Raw genomic sequence first — 17,069 nt, forward strand, 5'->3', positions numbered from 1 at the left:
AAGCACTTGGAGGAGTCCAAAACCAAACCAGGAGTTAAAATAAAAATTATCCAATGTGAATGGTAAGAGGTGCAACACGTCTCACCCTCTTTAGCAGTACTTAGTTTTAATATTTTATAAAATTATATTATTTATAAAATATTTATTTTATATTTAGCACTATAAACATATGGCTATGAACCACATGTCCTGCTTGTCCAAAGCACAGTAGGTTGTCATATCACAGTGTCTGCCTTGCAGCATCAGCAGGTTTTCAGAGGTCATTGCAAACACTTTTCATTTGGGATCGGAAGAAAAGACAAGGGAGTGGGGTCCAGACCCACTGGTTTGTTGGGGCAATCAAATTTGGAGGAACTCACAGAGGATCTATACCTAATAATTTGCTCAGAATTGAAAAGGCACTAGAGTTCCTGCAGCTCATCAAGAATAAGGTGATGAAGACAAAATAGAAGGAGAATGGGAGAGATTTCTGGTAGGAATAATTCACCCATGCCCAGTGCTGTCTGACCTCCCAGAGCTCCCTTCCCCAACGTGATAATCAGTAGATGGTGCAATTAATTCCAGGGACCCCTTATCACTCAACTGCTGGTAAACATGGTGATGTATATATAGATGGTGATATACAAATGACCACAGGATATAGCAATGTAGCGCAGAAGAGCTGATTTACCTCCTTGAGTGAAAGAGCTCACACCAGATGGTGATTCAACATGAGTAATGAGAAATGCCTTTTCCTATGACTTGTAATAGTTAGTGAGGCGAGTTGGAAGAGCAACGTGGTGTGCTTGGGTAGTGGGGAAGGACCACCTAGAGTCAATCCATATGAGATGCATCTGAGAAGAATACCTCTCCATTTAAACCTCTCTGAAGAGGAAATAGCTAACCAAGGCTGTGCAGTATACACTTATTTAGAACAGTATTTCGTGGAGCCTAGAAACCTAATTGCTCCATGTCCATCATCGGTGACATCTAAATTAATTACATCCATTTTTTGCATAATTAGAGCACTCGTGCAGTTGGCAGGGGAGCTAGACTCGACTCCCTATCAGTCTGTTAATTATATTGCTCTCTAGGCTGTATGTGAGATCCCCAACAGGGGGGAGAACTCCCACTATGGGGAGAACCAGAAAGAGCTCCTCTTTAATAGGTGACTGGTTACTGCTCCAACTGCTATGCTGTTAATCAAAAGGGGAAAAGGAGGAGCTACTCCAACCTGCTTGGCACTTTGAATAAAAGTCAGTCCTGGGTCTTAGGTATTTTAAACCTTTACAACCCAAAACATGCTCTTGAACTTGTGTACCTTATAGTTTTCTCCTTTATAGATCAAAACTGCTCACAACCTCTGAGTGAGTTGCAATGTAAATAAATCCTTTATTTTATTCCTTTGATCTTTGAGACCCTTCCCTGGAAATGGCCACCATGGAAATGAGGATTTATTTCCCTTCCCTTGCCATGTTACAAGTTGTAGTTGAGAGGTCCATGCCTGCATCGTCTGAACTGTCTTCTCGCACTCAGGGAAGGATGTGAGCCTTTAGCTTGTGGACGGTTTAAGGCAATATCCTTCACGGATGTTAAATTTCCTCAAAATAATTGGAGTGCAGCAAACTTCTCTTTGTAGCCTTTTTTTAATCCTGGGATGTCATTACATTATTGAACTGAGCCGTTGGCAGTGCCAGGAGAGTTTTGCCGTAGCATCCTCTTGCTTCTGTGAAATTTGAGCAAATAATTGTTCGTGAACAGGGGTCTGTAAGAAGCCTGCACTGCCATGAATTGATGAGAGCGTTTCCAAAGACATTTTGCAGTAATGATGAGCTGCTGACTCGCTGTGTGCTTGCTCCATTATACGCTAACAGCAAAAGTGACTTTGTATTGTACCTGACTGCAAATGATCCAGGCTGTTGTCTCTCAGCAGTTTTGCTTCCATATAAGCCAAAACTCGAGCGTCAGGTGTGGCCGGCCTTAGCTCAGGGAGCCTGGTGCATTGTAAAGGGTTTGCAGGAAATAGGAGTTGGATTTAGAGCCTTCCTTGAGTTTTGAACAACCTGCTTTGGCCAGGTTGAAGTGGGATATAGGAGGGTTATGGCTACTCTGAGGGTCATACCTGTGATGCAGGGCTTTTGAAGGTAGCACAAGGAGTTACAAAGTGAAATTAAAATAGAGGGAACATTTACAATTACTTTCATGCTTTCTCACAGAAAATCTGAAAGCATTTTTTTATAGCATCACGGCCACAAGATTCTCTATGAACGATTTGGTATGTACAGATGAAGAACACTGAAGCACAAAATAATTGCATGTGCTAAAAGACAGGTGGGAAAGTCCAAACTAGACTCTGACAATACTGAGGCAAAAAATCCTTTTCTACCTCTACATCCTTCAGTCTGTAAGAGTAAGTACAGTTCAGTTTATTGAAACAATGAATATTAGGGGGAATAACCTGACAACACATCTCTTCCATTAAAAATCTGAAAAAAAGGTGATAGGGAAAAAAAAAAGGAGCGCCTCATTAGATGTTCCCAGGATGTTCTGCTGATCTCCAGCATGCTAATAATGCCTTTGGGTCATCAGGCTTCTCTTTCTAACACATCTTTCTCTTCTTTCTTTCCCCACTCAGTCAATTTTGGGGGTTCAATGTGAAGTGCAGAAGCAGCTGAAGGCCTTTGTCACTCTTGAGCGCTTCGAACAGATCTACAGCTCCAGTGTTGCCGGGTGCCAGCAGGTCAAGAAGAACAAGAACTTTGCCTCTGGAGGCTCTATCTTCGGCAAAGGCGTCAAGTTTGCCATGAAGGATGGGCGTGTGGCCACCGACATTATCAGTGTGGCCAACGAGGACGGACGGAGGATCGCAGCCATCCTGAACAACGCCCATTACCTGGAGAACTTGCACTTCACCATTGACGGGGTGGACACGCACTATTTCATTAAGCAAGGGCCATCGGATGGTGACCTGTCCATCTTGGGCCTCAGCGGCGGGCGGAGGACCCTGGAGAACGGTGTGAACGTGACGGTGTCCCAGATCAACACAGTGCTAAGTGGAAGGACTAGACGTTACACAGACATCCAGCTCCAGTACGGTGCGCTGTGTCTAAACACTCGCTACGGGACCACCTTGGACGAGGAGAAGACCCGTGTCCTGGAGCTGGCCCGACAGCGCGCTGTCGCCCAAGCTTGGTCCCGGGAACAGCAGAGACTGCGGGATGGGGAGGAGGGAATTCGCTCGTGGACAGAAGGGGAGAAGCAACAAGTGCTAAACACGGGCCGGGTACAGGGCTACGACGGCTATTTTGTGATCTCAGTGGAGCAGTACCCCGAACTCTCAGACAGCGCCAACAACATCCACTTCATGAGACAGAGCGAAATGGGCAGAAGGTGACAGAGAGGGTTGATGCGGTGACTTCTTGCCAAAGACAGCTACTCTTTTGTGGCCACTTACCTGACTGTGTTGTACTCAATCCTTTTTCTAAACTGAACAAGGGTGGGGGGGGAGGAAAATGGAAAGAGAAGGAATAATACGGTTGCACTGTAACTCATGCAACATACTTTTTGTTTCTCTTTAATTTGGCCTTCACGCGTTTTTTGCAATGAACAGAAGGTATATTTTGCCGTAGCGTGATCACAGTGAAATTTACTGTCTCTTGTCCTCTTTTTTTTCCCCCCTCCTTTGTGAGAAATTTGAAGTGGGGAGTTGTCAACGTACGTCCTTAGGTGTGAAGTGCGAAATGGGTGTCTGTGCTGACTTGTGTCATCCTAACCCTTTCTGATTTGGGGCAGGGACAGATAGCCTTCCACCCAAAAACATGGGGAGCCCACGGCGTGCCAGAGAGCTCTTCCCGAGAAGAAAGGAGATGGAAGACGACGCTGATTCCGATACTCCGAAAGTGACCGTCCAAATCATGTGCCTCAAAAGAGACCTTACAAGTAGTTTTCACATTTCACTTGGGACATAAAGTGGTTTTTTGGGGGCTCCTGCTGAGCAGAAGTAGATTATAGAGGCAAAGGAGCTGATTATATTAACTTGCAAGATGATTCTCTTCCTTCCTGAACTGGAATAAAAAAAGAAAAAAAAATCAGTCTTTTTTCATTATGAGAGTAGATACTTTTTGGATTTTTTTTGTGTGTGCGCAGATCCTGGTTTTAGTTAAAAAAAAATAGCAAAAGCCAAGAAAGGGACTCCTGCTCTATTGAGAAAAGCTAAAATAAATCCTTTCTCTCATACGTAGAGCTGTTCTATAGGTGGATTTAATGCACCCATGTTGTACATTTGCTAATGGCATAACTTCATTAAATGTATAGTGTTTCAGTACACGAGGCTACGTGTTTAACAGTCCACTGTGCTGTATCTGATAAAACCAGTTAATTTTTAGGAAGCTGATTTGAATTTAAAAGTAGTTATAGTATCCCAGTGACATACCACCGAAAATTAGAGCAAGCCAAACCCTGCTTTTCCTGATTCTGGAGCTTGTATTTATTGGCTGGGAAATGCAGTTTTGAGTAGCATGCTGGCAGGTCGTTTATGACTATGGCAGATAAATGTCTCCCGGGGACTTTGGCAGCAGGGATTTTAAAATGTTTAATAAGTAGCAACAGCTTGTGCGTGGTGGGACGAGAAGGGGAATGTTGGAATCAACCCTCTCGCTGTTTCTTACACGAGTTCGAATTAAATGGAGAGCCCAGTTGACTGTTAGCAGTGAAGAAGGGGGAGGTTGAATGGAAATGCCCACTACGGAGGGGACCAAGTGCTTTAATAAGAAACTGCTGACAAAGTTACTCGGCATGCTAATGTAATTTGTATTCACATGACCTCTGTGCTCTGGTATTTGCAAGAGTCCTTGAAATTCAAGGGAACAAGGAGATGAGCTTGGCATCCTCTTCCCTGCTTGAAGCAGTCCTGTGGTAGCAAGGGCCGTTCCTGCAGGCAGAGGTGTTACCCCACCTCTCGCTGGAGCTCCAGCTGGAGATGGCCAACCCTGGTCCCAAACAGACGTCTCTGTCACACTGACACCTGCATGTATCCTGACTCTAAGAGCTCCCACCGTGTCTCTCTGAGAACAAGTCAGTCCTGACTTTTTTTTTTATTCCATCCCCCTCAGTTTTTGCTTTCTGATTCTGCAGAGAGATAACCTGAGACCTGCAAATCCATGCCAAGGCTGTTTCCTTACTCCGAGCCCTACAACGCACCCGTGTCCTCAGAGCCAGCCCTTCTGCACTCATGCCACCGCCACTGACATCCTCCAGCACAGCCTGATACTTCTCTGCAGGCTCCAGCCCCCAAGATAAAGCAGGGGCGTATGTTGGGCACGCACTCCTCGAGCAGCAAAATGTTGGCAGCCCCAGTGCTATCGCGGTTTCCCTGTAGATGCCGGCTGCTAGCTCCGTCTGCCTTGCCTGTCTGTTCCTGGGTGCTTGCCAGGAGGAAGGTGATGGGATGGAAATTCCCCCAACAAACTGTTCCTCCTCCAATTCCCAATCCCAAATACCTTTGGCTGAGTGGCCAGAGTTTTGGCGGCTGCAGAGCCCCAGGGCTGACCCACGTTGGGGCCACCCACTGATATGGTCCTGATTTTCTGGTGGTTCCTCCTGCTTGCAGCAAGAGTGATGTTGCTGGTGTTGTAACCCAGTGCTGTACTTTGAACCACCCCTTGCAGCATGCAACCTCTATTACTTTGGCAGGAATGAATCGCAGGCAGCTGGACTAGAAAGTGTACCCAGCTCCAGCAGAGCTGGATGGGAGGAGACGCATTGGCCGAGCCAGCTCTAGGCTTTGGCAAGAGAGCAGTTGCTTCAGGCAGCTGCCTGACAGGGATGGTTAAAAGGCCATGGCATTACTGCCTGTATTGCTGGTATCAAACTCGTGGCAAGCCTCAACTGCCCTGAGGATGTGCTGGTGGGGACTAGGGGCAGCATTAGCCAAACCAGCAGTTACCACCTACTCGAAGGAGGCAGCACCCTCTTCCCAGTGCTACCCAGCTTCCTGCTTTCCTCTCCCCAAGTCACACCAGGGACAAATCCCTCTCAGCAGCTCAACCTTATGATGGCTTTGAGTGTCTAAAACAGTACACATGGAGCAAAAAAGACCTGCAGGAAGCTGGGTTGAAAGGCATAAAACCTCAGCGAAGACCTGCAGTGCAGAGAGAGCTTGATGTGCATCCCATTTACAGGGCTCCCCTCTGAGCAGCTCCAAAGAGAAGTGGTGCTTCTATACCCATCCCCGTCCATGTGTTACAATGCTAAGAGGAGTAGTGCAAGAGTGAATGGGCCACCTTTCCATGCAGACAAGGAAAGGGATTCGAGTGTGAAATATTCCTGCTGGAACCCTGCCAGCCTGAGACGGCACCTCAACAGCCTTACACAGACTCTTCAGGTTATTACACAAGCTAATGACTTTGAGGAGTTCACCCATTTTTCAAGAGTCTTACAATCCCACCACACACATATGGCATGCCAAGACCCAGGAGCCATCCCGCTCTGCACCGTGGTGAAAGCAGCTTGGGTTACATTTCTCAGCATCCTCAAGCAGCGGTGGGATGCGACCGCGCCCGGCTGTCCCGTGGGGGACTCCTGGACCTGCACCCGGCACGGTGTGGGACACTCGGCATGGGAACTATGGACATTATGTCAAAAAAGGGAAAAAAAAATATATATGTAAAAGTATATATATGTATGTGTTGCTCTTCTCTTTATCAAAGCCTTTAACCAAAAAAATTAAAAGGGATGGCTGTCTAGTGCTGGGGACAAACCTCTCCTTGGCCTCTGTGAAAGCTTCACCTTTTCACTTTACTTAGATGGCAAAACTAGAAACAAACATTTTCAGTCTCGAAGCCCTAAATTTCCCCTTTCGTTAGTGAAAAATGCTTTTTCACTAGATCTCAAGTGCATTCCCGTGGGCTGTGAACACAAAGAGCCATGCCCTCCTTGAGGGACTGCACTCTGCTATCCACAAGCATTTCCACTTGATTGATGGCCCCATAGCCCCTTCCCAACCTTTGTGTTGCCCCATTTGCCTCCCCATGGGGCCATGCCATGGCTGCCTGACCCTTCTTGCTTTGCAGGCAGCAGGGTAGCAGATCCTTGCTTCTGTAAGACTGGGAGGTCCTGAATGCAAATCCTACAGCCCTAACCCCGATGTCCCAATGCTCTAGGTGCTCTTTCAAAGGCCAGTTGTGTGCCAGATCATCTCCAAGGGAAAATGTCACTGTGGCCTCATGTGCTTTTATGATTTGACTTTGAGAAGTCACTATTTTCTTGACTCCCAAAAAGAGGACTCGCTCCTCCACCAAAAGGGGTTTCCCTTCAAAATGCAAAGGCATAGCTGAAATTGCTTTGAACTCCTGGGCTTGTCTCCGGTCCAAAGGGTGCTGGAAAGGATCATGGTCAAGGCTTACAGCTCAGAGGAGAAAGTCCAACAGTCTGGAACAGGGGCTGCAGCTCCCCGTGTGAGCAGTGGGTAAGGACCAACAGCTCAAGCCCTCAATAGCTGCTGCTGGTACCAAAACATCCTCCATTTGAAGGAACAACAGTGGTGGGACCAACTTGCTGTGGCATCCAGACATGAGCCAGTGCCATGAAGGCTCTGTAGCTGAGAAATATCCTATGTGCTCAGCCCGAGGGGAGAGGAGCAAGACTAATCTGGCATCACGAGAAATGTCACAATGTTTGTTTCCACCGAGCTCCTTATTTTATTTTATTTTTTTCCCTTTCAACTGGAGATTGGAGCTTGGAAAAATCATTAAGCAGCGGTGACCGGAGGGAATCATGCAGCTCATCATATCTTTTGTCATCACAGCTATTGATCAGAGCCACGATGAAAATGGGCCAACAACTCTAAACAACACCAGGCAAGAGCCGATGAGACGAAGGTCGTTAAGAGCCGCGATGCTTGATTCGGCTTTAAAAGACACAGATGATTGGGAACAGTCCCTGAGACACCATTTGGCTGTAACTTAGAAACAGTGAGGGATTTCTGTAATGTATCTGTAGTTGCTTTCTTGAGCATAGGGATCGGCGTGAGATTCTGCTCAGTCTATTATACAGACAGCGCAACCAGAATAAATCAAAATTGTTTTAAAAAAAAATCTAATAAAGTACTTTTTCAGCTGTGACTTGTAAGTGTCACCGTGATAGATGGCAGTGCAATTCATTATGCAAAGACAAGGCTCTTAACATGAAATTTTCGAATTCAATTTTACGATTTACAGAGAGGGCCCCCCTCGTATTTACGGCACAGCAGTCTGTTTTGATTCAATCTCTGAGTAACTGAAACCAGGGCCAGGGATCTCGGGTAGTCATACGGCTGCTTTTTAAACGGGGGGAGAAAAAAAAGCACCTATCACATTAATAATGGAGCTAAAAAGATTGCTTTGCTCGTTAAATCTTATTTACTTGGCATTTTGGCACTGCCAAAGCTGGGAAATACAGATGCCGTGCCTTCGTGCTGGGGCTGGGGTTCAGTGGGATAAAATCTGGCTCCCATTTGGCCGGCAGCATCCTCCACCCCGCGGCGAGCGTGGCCTGGAGCAGTTTTGCTCCTGTTATTACAGTCCTCCACAGGACAGCAACTTTTTCAGCATCTCTTTTTATTATAATCACTCTTTTTATTATTATCACTAAATAGTTAGATATTTGAATCCCCCCCCTTATGCCGAAGAATTTTCATGAGTTTTGTAAAAAAAAAAAAAAATCATTTTTTTTGTGGGTTTTTTTTCATCTCTAGGGTATATTTAAATAAAATTACTTGTGATTATACTTTAAACAGACACCACAGGGACATGTAGTGCCCTGTCCAGGACCCCCCATCTCGCTCCTGGATGAAGGGCCATTGCGTGTCCCAGGGGCCGTTCCCCACGGTGCTTTTCCACCCTCTGCTACCCGCACCGAAAACAACTCAGCCCACCCAAGGGAAAACTTTTGTGTCTCTTGCCTGCTTTCCTTTAATTACCATAAAACTTCATGTTCCTGACAAAGTATTACATGGCTCAACTGTTAACTCCCACCCCAGAGGTCAATACTTTCTGGGCAGGGGAGCATAGAAAACCACAAGTGAAAATTAACTAAAAATATGTATACGTATATATATATAATTTTTTTTCCTCAGAGCTGGAAACTGTTCAAGCAAACAATAGAACTTTCAAAAAAAAATTTAAAACTTTTGGACTGTTCACAGATGTTATTGAAATAACCAATCAAAGAATCACACTTTTCTATTTGAAAAAAAAAAAAATGTTCATTTTGTGTGAGGACTTCTAATGCAGCTCCAGCCAAGAAAGAGGACTTTGTATCAAAGCTGCATCTGTAAGCCCAGCACTGGAGACTCTTGTCATTACCCTGTGTAATAATTTTCCTGAAGTCTGGAACTAATTTTTTGAGAAATTTTTTTTCTCGACACTTTGTGTTTCTAATACTGTATTCTTGACTGTGTAAATACAACCAGGCTGTAAATAAGTGCAGATGTAGATACCTTCTAGAAAAAAAAAAGCAAACAGACAAAAGTGACCGTGTGTAGCCTTCGGTGACAAATAAAAGAATATTTTGTGTTTAAATAGCTCTTCTTTTTTTTGTGAAAATCTTGATTTTTTTTCAGCTTAGCTGCTTGGTCCTTACATTGGAGATGGACCTGGTGCAGGAGTTGACCAAAATGTCCCCCCACTACTCAAATTTACACCTTTGGGAGCATCCCCCACCTGTATGTGGGGTGCAGGATCACAGGTGCCAGGGATTCAGAGCATCCCTGAGGCACTGGGGAAGCCCCCATCCTAGCAGAAAGGTAAGCTAACTGGGGAAACTACACTGTGCACGAGAAAAATCAAGTTATCACCCCCTCAAAAAAAGTAAAACAAAATCAAGATGTCATTAGATTTTGTGATATGTTCAGCGGAGACATGTATCTGACCCTCATTCATCCAGGGGGAGAAGAAAAGCCACTGCAGCACTTGCCACAGTGATCCAGGCAAACCCTCGTGTGATCCTTGATACCTCCTGGTCCAGCCCTGCTGGTGGCTTGTTCTGATTCTTCAGGAAAAGATCAAGAATAGCTTCAGAAAACATGGCTAGATGTGTGTTGAGGAAAATATTCTTGCATGGTCCTTGGGGACAACCTAATGGGAAGGTGAAGCATAGGACCAGGTGGTAGTCACTGGAGGAGGAGCAGGAAGTGCCTCTGTGATCATCCAGATTTACTGCCTGGCCACAGCTCTGCTCTCCAAAACCAGGTGAAATTGGGCCTTTTTGGACAAAAAGTAGAGTCAAACATTGCTGGGTGTATTTCCCCACCTCTGAAGGTAGATGTCTGTGATAGGGCAAATAAATGGCACCTCTCTTTCTCCTTCAGCACTAAACAGAGCCAGAAGGTCCAGTTCAGATCTCCCTGTGTGCATGTGTCAAGTTAGGTGAGAGGAGTCCAACTGCTGGTGGATATTGCGTTGGACTCAAGGATCTTAAAGCTCTTTTGCAACCTAAATGATTCGATACACCAGAAGGCTGTGCTGCCATTCAGCCGGACCTGGACAGGCTGGAGGGCTGGGCGGAGGTGAACTTCATGAAGTTTAACAAAGGCAAGTGTAGGGTCCTGCACCTTGGGAGGAATAACCCCATGCACCAGTACAGGTTGGGGGTTGACCTGCTGGAAAGCAGCTCTGCAGAGAAGGACCTGGGAGTTCTGGTGGACAAGTTCACCATGAGCCAACAATGTGCCCTTGTGGCCAAGAAGATCAATGGTGTCCTGGGGTGCATTAGGAAGAGTGTGGGAAGCAGGTCAAGGGAGGTTCTCCTCCCCCTCTACACTGCCCTAGTGAGGCCACACCTGGAGTAACTGTGTCCAGTTCTGGGCCCCCCAGTTCAAGAAAGACAAGGAACTACTGGAGAGAGTCCAGCGGAGGGGTACAAAGATGGTCAGAGGACTGGAGCATCTCTCTTACGAGGAGAGGCTGAGGGAGCTGGGTCTGTTCAGCCTGGAGAAGAGCAGACTGAGGGGGGATCTTATCAATGCTTACAAATACCTTAGGGGTGGGTGTCAAGGGGTTGGGGCCAGACTCTTCTCCGTGTTGCGCAGTGACAGGTCAAGGGGCAATGGGCACAAACTGAAATATGTAAAGTTCCATCTGAATATGAGGAGGAACTTCTTTACTGTGAGGTGCCAGAGCACTGGCACAGGCTGCCCAGGGAGGATGTGGAGTCTCCTTCTCTGGAGATATTCAAAACCCACCTGATCATGACAACGTGCTCTGGGTGACCCTGCTTTGGCAGGGGTTTGGACTAGATGACCTCCAGAGGTCCCTTCCCACCCCAACCACTCTGTGATTCTGTGATTCTGTGATTCTGTGATTCTATGATTCTATGACTGGCACGTATGAGATTACCCTAAGGTTTCTACCCATTTTTGGTCATTCCTGGTGGGATGTTATGCTCTCCACCAGCAACATGTGTTTTGTTTCAGAGCCAAGTTTCTCAACCTTCAGCTTCCAGCCACCAGACCTGGTGCAGCTTCTCCACCCGCCCCGCAAAGCAAATGTCCCCCTGACACCAACCAAGTCTCCTCCTTGCTTTCCCTTTGCTACCCTGAGCAGGATAAATTCCTTCAGCCTCATGACACAAAGTCTACTTCCCAGCTGCTGGATATTTTTTAGTTTTTCCATCCTCTGGCATGTTTGGCCACTTTTCCTTCATCATGAGGGTGTCACGTACTTTGTGCAGAATGACAGGGTCTTTCTCCCACGCTTGTGGGGATTTCTGTCTCCGAGGAAGGCACTGGTCCCTTCTTTCTTGCGGTAGAAAGTGCCTATTGAGACAATTGCACGGCAAACTTGAAGTCCTCCTCTGAGCCTGTGGTTTCCTCTGGTTTTTCTGATTTGCAGCCTTTGCTCCAAGGCAGATGCATTAGTTTGTATCAGGCTGTTATTCACATGCATTTCTCTCGGGCTGTGCTTAGCCAGGGGATTCAGATCACCCTGCAACAGTGACCTGCCCTCACCAGTACCCATCATCCATCACTCGTCATGCACCTGCAGTTTATCATCAGAAAAGAGCCTGTTTTAAATCATTGATAACTATATTGAAACGCATTGGACCAAGGACTAATCCACGAGGGTAGCCAAGGAAACAGCAACATTTTAAGTTGTTGGTGAACCAGGTTCGGCTCTGCCTCATGTAGTCGTGCCAGATAAGATCAACGTTTTAATCAAAATATTATGCGTAGTAAATCAAGCGCTTTTGGGAGAGCTGCCCTGCCATACCAGTTCAATAGGCCAGAGCAGACTTATCACATCGTGTTTTTAACAGGGGCCATAGCCGGAGGCCTCTGGCTTATCTTTCAGGAGACTGCAAGGAGACTCTCCTTGCTTTTAAGCTGGGAGCAAAGAAAATTTGGCCTCTTCTGCATTTCTCATAGAAAGCAACTAAAGCCTCAACCATGGACCGTATCTCATATATAGTTGGAAAGTACTGAAAATAAAGAATGGTGATTATATTCAGATGGGAGAAATGTACACATGGAGAACACAAGTGATGTGCCTTTAGGTGGGTCATAGAATCATAGAATCATAGAATTGTTTTGGTTGGAAAGGACCTTTAAGATCATCAAGTCCAACCATTACCCTACCACTGCCAAGTCCACCACTAACCCATGTCCCTCAGCACCACATCTACACGTCTCTTAAATACCTCCAGGGATGGTGACTCCACAACTTCCTTCTGCAGCCTGTTCCACTGCTTGATAACCCTTTCAGTGAAGAAATTTTTCCTGATATCCAATCTAAACCTCCCTTGGGTGCATGTGCTCCAGCCTGATGGCCCTTTCCAGAGCCAAAACCAGGGCCACTGCCTGGCATAGCACATCACACAGCCTGGCTGAAATATTGGTCCCTCCAGGACTTTTTAGCTTGGTTGACGTGTATCTGGAGATGGTGTAAGTGCCCATGCAGCCATGTGATGCAACAGCCCAGGCAGGTAAATACCAGCGGCAGCATGCTCCCATCCCTCCACCACATGGCGTGGGTGAGGCAATGCTGCACCTGCAGGCTGGGGAAAGTCCAGAGTTGCAATCTAATACTCCTGATGCCTTCAGCTCTCCTCCAGAAAGATGCAGGTTCAATACAAAGAAAAGTTGACCTACTGCTGAGAGCAGGGACAGAGACTCCTTTGCAAAGAGCGAGCTGCTTTGAAACATTATCTGGTCGTTAGTGTGTCCCTTTGAAGCAACTGAGCTGAGTCTTTGTCAAAACATGATAGTTCTGTTTTGGACCAGTCGTTTTTACATGGTGAACATTCGTAGAGAAATTTCCAGGACGAGGGGAGGTCCCCTGCATGCAGCCTGCTGAAACGGCAGCAGTCCGAGCAAGGGAATCACGTGAATTATTGTGATTTTGGATGTTTTAAAAGCATTTATTGGGTTCTGCCTGGAAAACTGCTCCAACCACCAGCCCGCTACATAAAACACAAGCCCTAGCACCTCCCTAGCACCTCCTCTCCTCCAGTATACTGTTTGTGAAAAAACAAGCCTTCCTAAACCCTGTCAGCACATCCTTGTCAGGATTTACTTGGTGAAGGATGGAGAGGAATATAGGAATAGGGCAAGTCCTGTGTCCTTGTGGTTAACGACCCAGCATGCTCAGGCTTAGAATGAGCTTGTCTCCCACTCCCTGAATTAAATAAAATACAACCACAGCCAAAACATGGCTCTGAGTTTGGACTTTGGCCCACCACATTGCTCAGGCTGCTCGAGTGGCTCCGAGTCCACCTCTTGAGTCACACAGTAGAGTTTTTTAACCTCAAGTTCAGAAAACATTTTCTTACCCCGGATTTTCTCAGGCAGAGGAAGTCAGCGGACAGATCATTAGAGCAAGCTTGTTCAGCAAAGCCAGTCCCACAAGTGAGATGCTGCAAGCCAGCAGGACCTCACAACAGCTTTGATTTTTGCCTCCAAGAGTAGGGGATGAGAGGGCTCTGTTAGCTCATCATTATGCTGTTATTTTCTGTCCTGGAGATACTCGTGTCCCCCAGGAGTTTTACATAAGCAGACCTCATCATCCACCATCAATCTGAGCTCCAAAACCCTCAAGGCCTGAACTTGAAGCCAGAGTGTGACAAGTTTGGCAGAAAAGCATCCTTAACAAGCAGGACTGCTCATCAGTGGTGCAGACATAATCAAGGCAGCGGGTTAATAACCTATGGCAGGTCACAGGCTGGTAGAAGATCATGTAAATACACCCCGCGATGCAGCTGGAAAGACATTCATGAAATTGCCTCTACAAATCTTCCTCCATGTAATCTGTGGTCCCAGATTTTAATGAAAAAATGGACTAAAACTGCTTTGCAAATGAAGCATATAAAGAAATAAGGAGTTTGTGGTCATTTGCAATAGCTGTGCTTCATACCTGTGCTGTATTTCCCATTAGGAATATCCTTTGAGCTACAGAAAATATTACCTCTGTTTTACAAGAGGGACAAGTAAAGCTCTGAGGTTAAACGTTTGGCCTGAGATCACACGGTTGGGGCATAAATAATGAAAATGCCATGACTTGAAGTCCCCGTGCCACTTGCTCACTGGCTGGCATGAATTCTTCTGGGCTGAGTTTTCTTCTCATTGTATCTCGTTACTTTGTGATCTGAGTCATGGCATTTTTAATTAGAGCTGCTCCCACAGCCCCATAATAAAGCAGTATTTAAAAGGGGCTAATTTCAGACTGCAAGGATTGAAGAGCATTTGGGAATGGCACTGCCGCCCACTGTTGGGCTGGCCAGGTCTCTTATCGCTGGAGGTGAACAGGGACTCTTCACACCGGGATGGGACTGAAAGCCAGGGTTTGATGCATTTCAGCCTCTGGTCTTTGGAGAAGAACTGGCTGGTTTTGGTTTCCTGTGTGTAATCTCTGCTGTAGGATGGAGCTTGTTTATAAATAGGGGCAAAAGGTTAATCAACAGCAATAACCTGGAGTTTCTGATTTTCAAACAACTTCAGAAGATGCTTGAATGACTTTCTTTCTAGATATCCAAACCCCACACATGGCAGTCCACGTCAGCATGTAGCCATGAACCAGCTCATGGCAGGAGGCACTGGAGCAAAGCAATCAGTGTGGGTCAGTCAGGAGTTACCTATTTCTGTACCTAAAAAGCTTCTGTATTTATACTGTCCAGGATAAGCATTCCTGGGGCAGGAAGAAAGTACACCAAACCTTGACAACAGTCATGGAGCAGGTCCCAAGGGTGGCCCAAGGCTCCACCTACCCTGAGGATCTCACTGACTTGCTGCTGAGACCTTCAGGGCCCAGCAGGTGGGTGGCACCAAGATACAGAAGGATTTTTTTCACCTGTGTAAATACAACCCCTGGAGTTTGGTGTTAGCTGGTGGATCTCAGTGAAGCCTGGGTTTTGGTCTAGGGGCCTAAAATAGCAGCTGTAGGAGGTTAGACCCTTTGAGAGTGCCCTTTCTGCCATTCTGGACATGTTCTGCACTAGAGTCCTCTTCTGTTCATAGTATAAGTCCTTGCTTGTACCAGCTCTGCTTCGGGGCAAATAGTTGGGGCAAGAGGATACTGCACACTAGCTTCTCTCTGCCTTTCCTCCACACCTTCATGCTGCTCCCCTCAGTGCTCGCATACCTCTGGAAGTCACACCAGGAAAAGCTACCTCCAGCATTTGGTAAGACAGCACCAAGGAAGGTCACCTGCATGTTCATGGCTTTGGGAAGCTCAGGACTTCACACCTACGTGCCACGTGGGCACACCAAGCTGCATGAGCTCAGTGGGTTGCTCACAGGCCACAGCTGAAAAGGAATTGTATATTCACATAGAAATATACGTATACAGATATATAAAAACGTGTGTGTGTTTAAGAGGTGCAGCCACAAGATGGATTTTCAGGTATTTATAAGCACTTAGGAGACTCTTCCATCCCTTTCTGCTCTCCCCCCACACTCACAAAGACACACACAACCCCATCCCTACTCTCCTCCCTGCAGGTGCACTTTGAGCAAGCAAAGCACCGTGTGATTGCTCGGTGCCCTACATCCCCAGGTCTTGTCATCTGGCAGCTTTTCTAAACACAGCTTTCTTCCTCTCAGCAATTCTGCGGGGACCTTGAGAAACGACTGCAGCAAACATGCCCTGGCACTTCAAAGTTGGAGGGCTGACGACTCTTGAAATGCACTTTTCTTCTTGACTTTTTTTTTTTTTATATTCCCCTCACATGTCTAACAACACCATCTGTGCTGGCACAAGCTCTGGCTCTGGCCGTGAACCTGTGCAAGAGAGTGCTCCAGGTCCAAGGATGTTTTTAATATTTTCTATGATCAAGTAGGGAAAAGCAGACTCCTCTATGAAAACCCTTGGGAATGCATGAAAAGCAGTCCTGTTTTACATTTCATAGCATAAAACTACTTAGAAATGGCCAAATTCATCCTCTTAAACTTAGGTTTCCAGCTGAAATGTGTAGAGGAAGAGCTCACTCCCACACACTCCTCTACAACCAACAGAGAACAAGTGGTTGAGGTCTCAGGTGGGCTGGTAGGTGGTTTTGTCTTCTGGCCATCTCTCTGTCCATGGAACCATCTTCTTCAGGCAGGCACCTCAGATAAGTGGATGAACTGGCTCTACAGGAAAATTAAGTCAGCTGAACTTGATGGAGAAAACTCAAACTAACTTTTTGAACTCAGCCATTTCCTATTCATCTTTTATTTTCCCCTCCTGGAATAAGAAATTAAATGCTCCCCAGCCTCATGCCAAGAAACATTCAGTGAGGAACTCAGTTCCTAAACTAGCCAACAGGATAAAACTGCAAAGCCAAAACTGTCTTTCATGAAGGTCCTCATTCAGGAATGGGCTGAAGGCCAAGTGTCGGGTCCTGCACTTGAGGCACAACAACCCCATGCACTGCTACAGGCTTGGGGAAGAGTGGCTGGGAAGCTGCCTGGTGGAAAAGGACCTGGGAGTGTTGGTTGATGGCCGGCTGAACATGAGCCAGCAGTGTGCCCAGGTGGCCAAGAAGGCCAGCACCAGCATCCTGGCTTGTATCAGCACTAGTGTGGCCAGCAGGACTAGGGCAGGGATCGTCCCCCTGTACTCGGCACTGGTGAGGCCGCACCT

The 17,069-nt window shown here is 46.5% G+C and overlaps 1 protein-coding gene across 3 annotated transcripts in view; it reads left to right on the top strand.

Annotated features, from left to right (window-relative positions):
* TENM4 (teneurin transmembrane protein 4) overlaps positions 1 to 3,469 on the top strand; it is a 359,290-nt gene extending 355,821 nt beyond the window's left edge. For all 3 annotated transcript variants that reach the window (XM_068395558.1, XM_068395560.1, XM_068395561.1), the window contains one exon: positions 2,615 to 3,469. In XM_068395558.1, the coding sequence (XP_068251659.1) occupies positions 2,615 to 3,373 (759 nt within the window). In that variant the 3' untranslated portion in view covers positions 3,374 to 3,469. The remainder of the gene's footprint in view (positions 1 to 2,614) is intronic.
* Positions 3,470 to 17,069: the final 13,600 nt, after the last annotated feature.

Source organism: Nyctibius grandis, chromosome 2, assembly GCF_013368605.1.
Source record: "Nyctibius grandis isolate bNycGra1 chromosome 2, bNycGra1.pri, whole genome shotgun sequence".
NCBI classification, from domain to species: domain Eukaryota; kingdom Metazoa; phylum Chordata; class Aves; order Nyctibiiformes; family Nyctibiidae; genus Nyctibius; species Nyctibius grandis.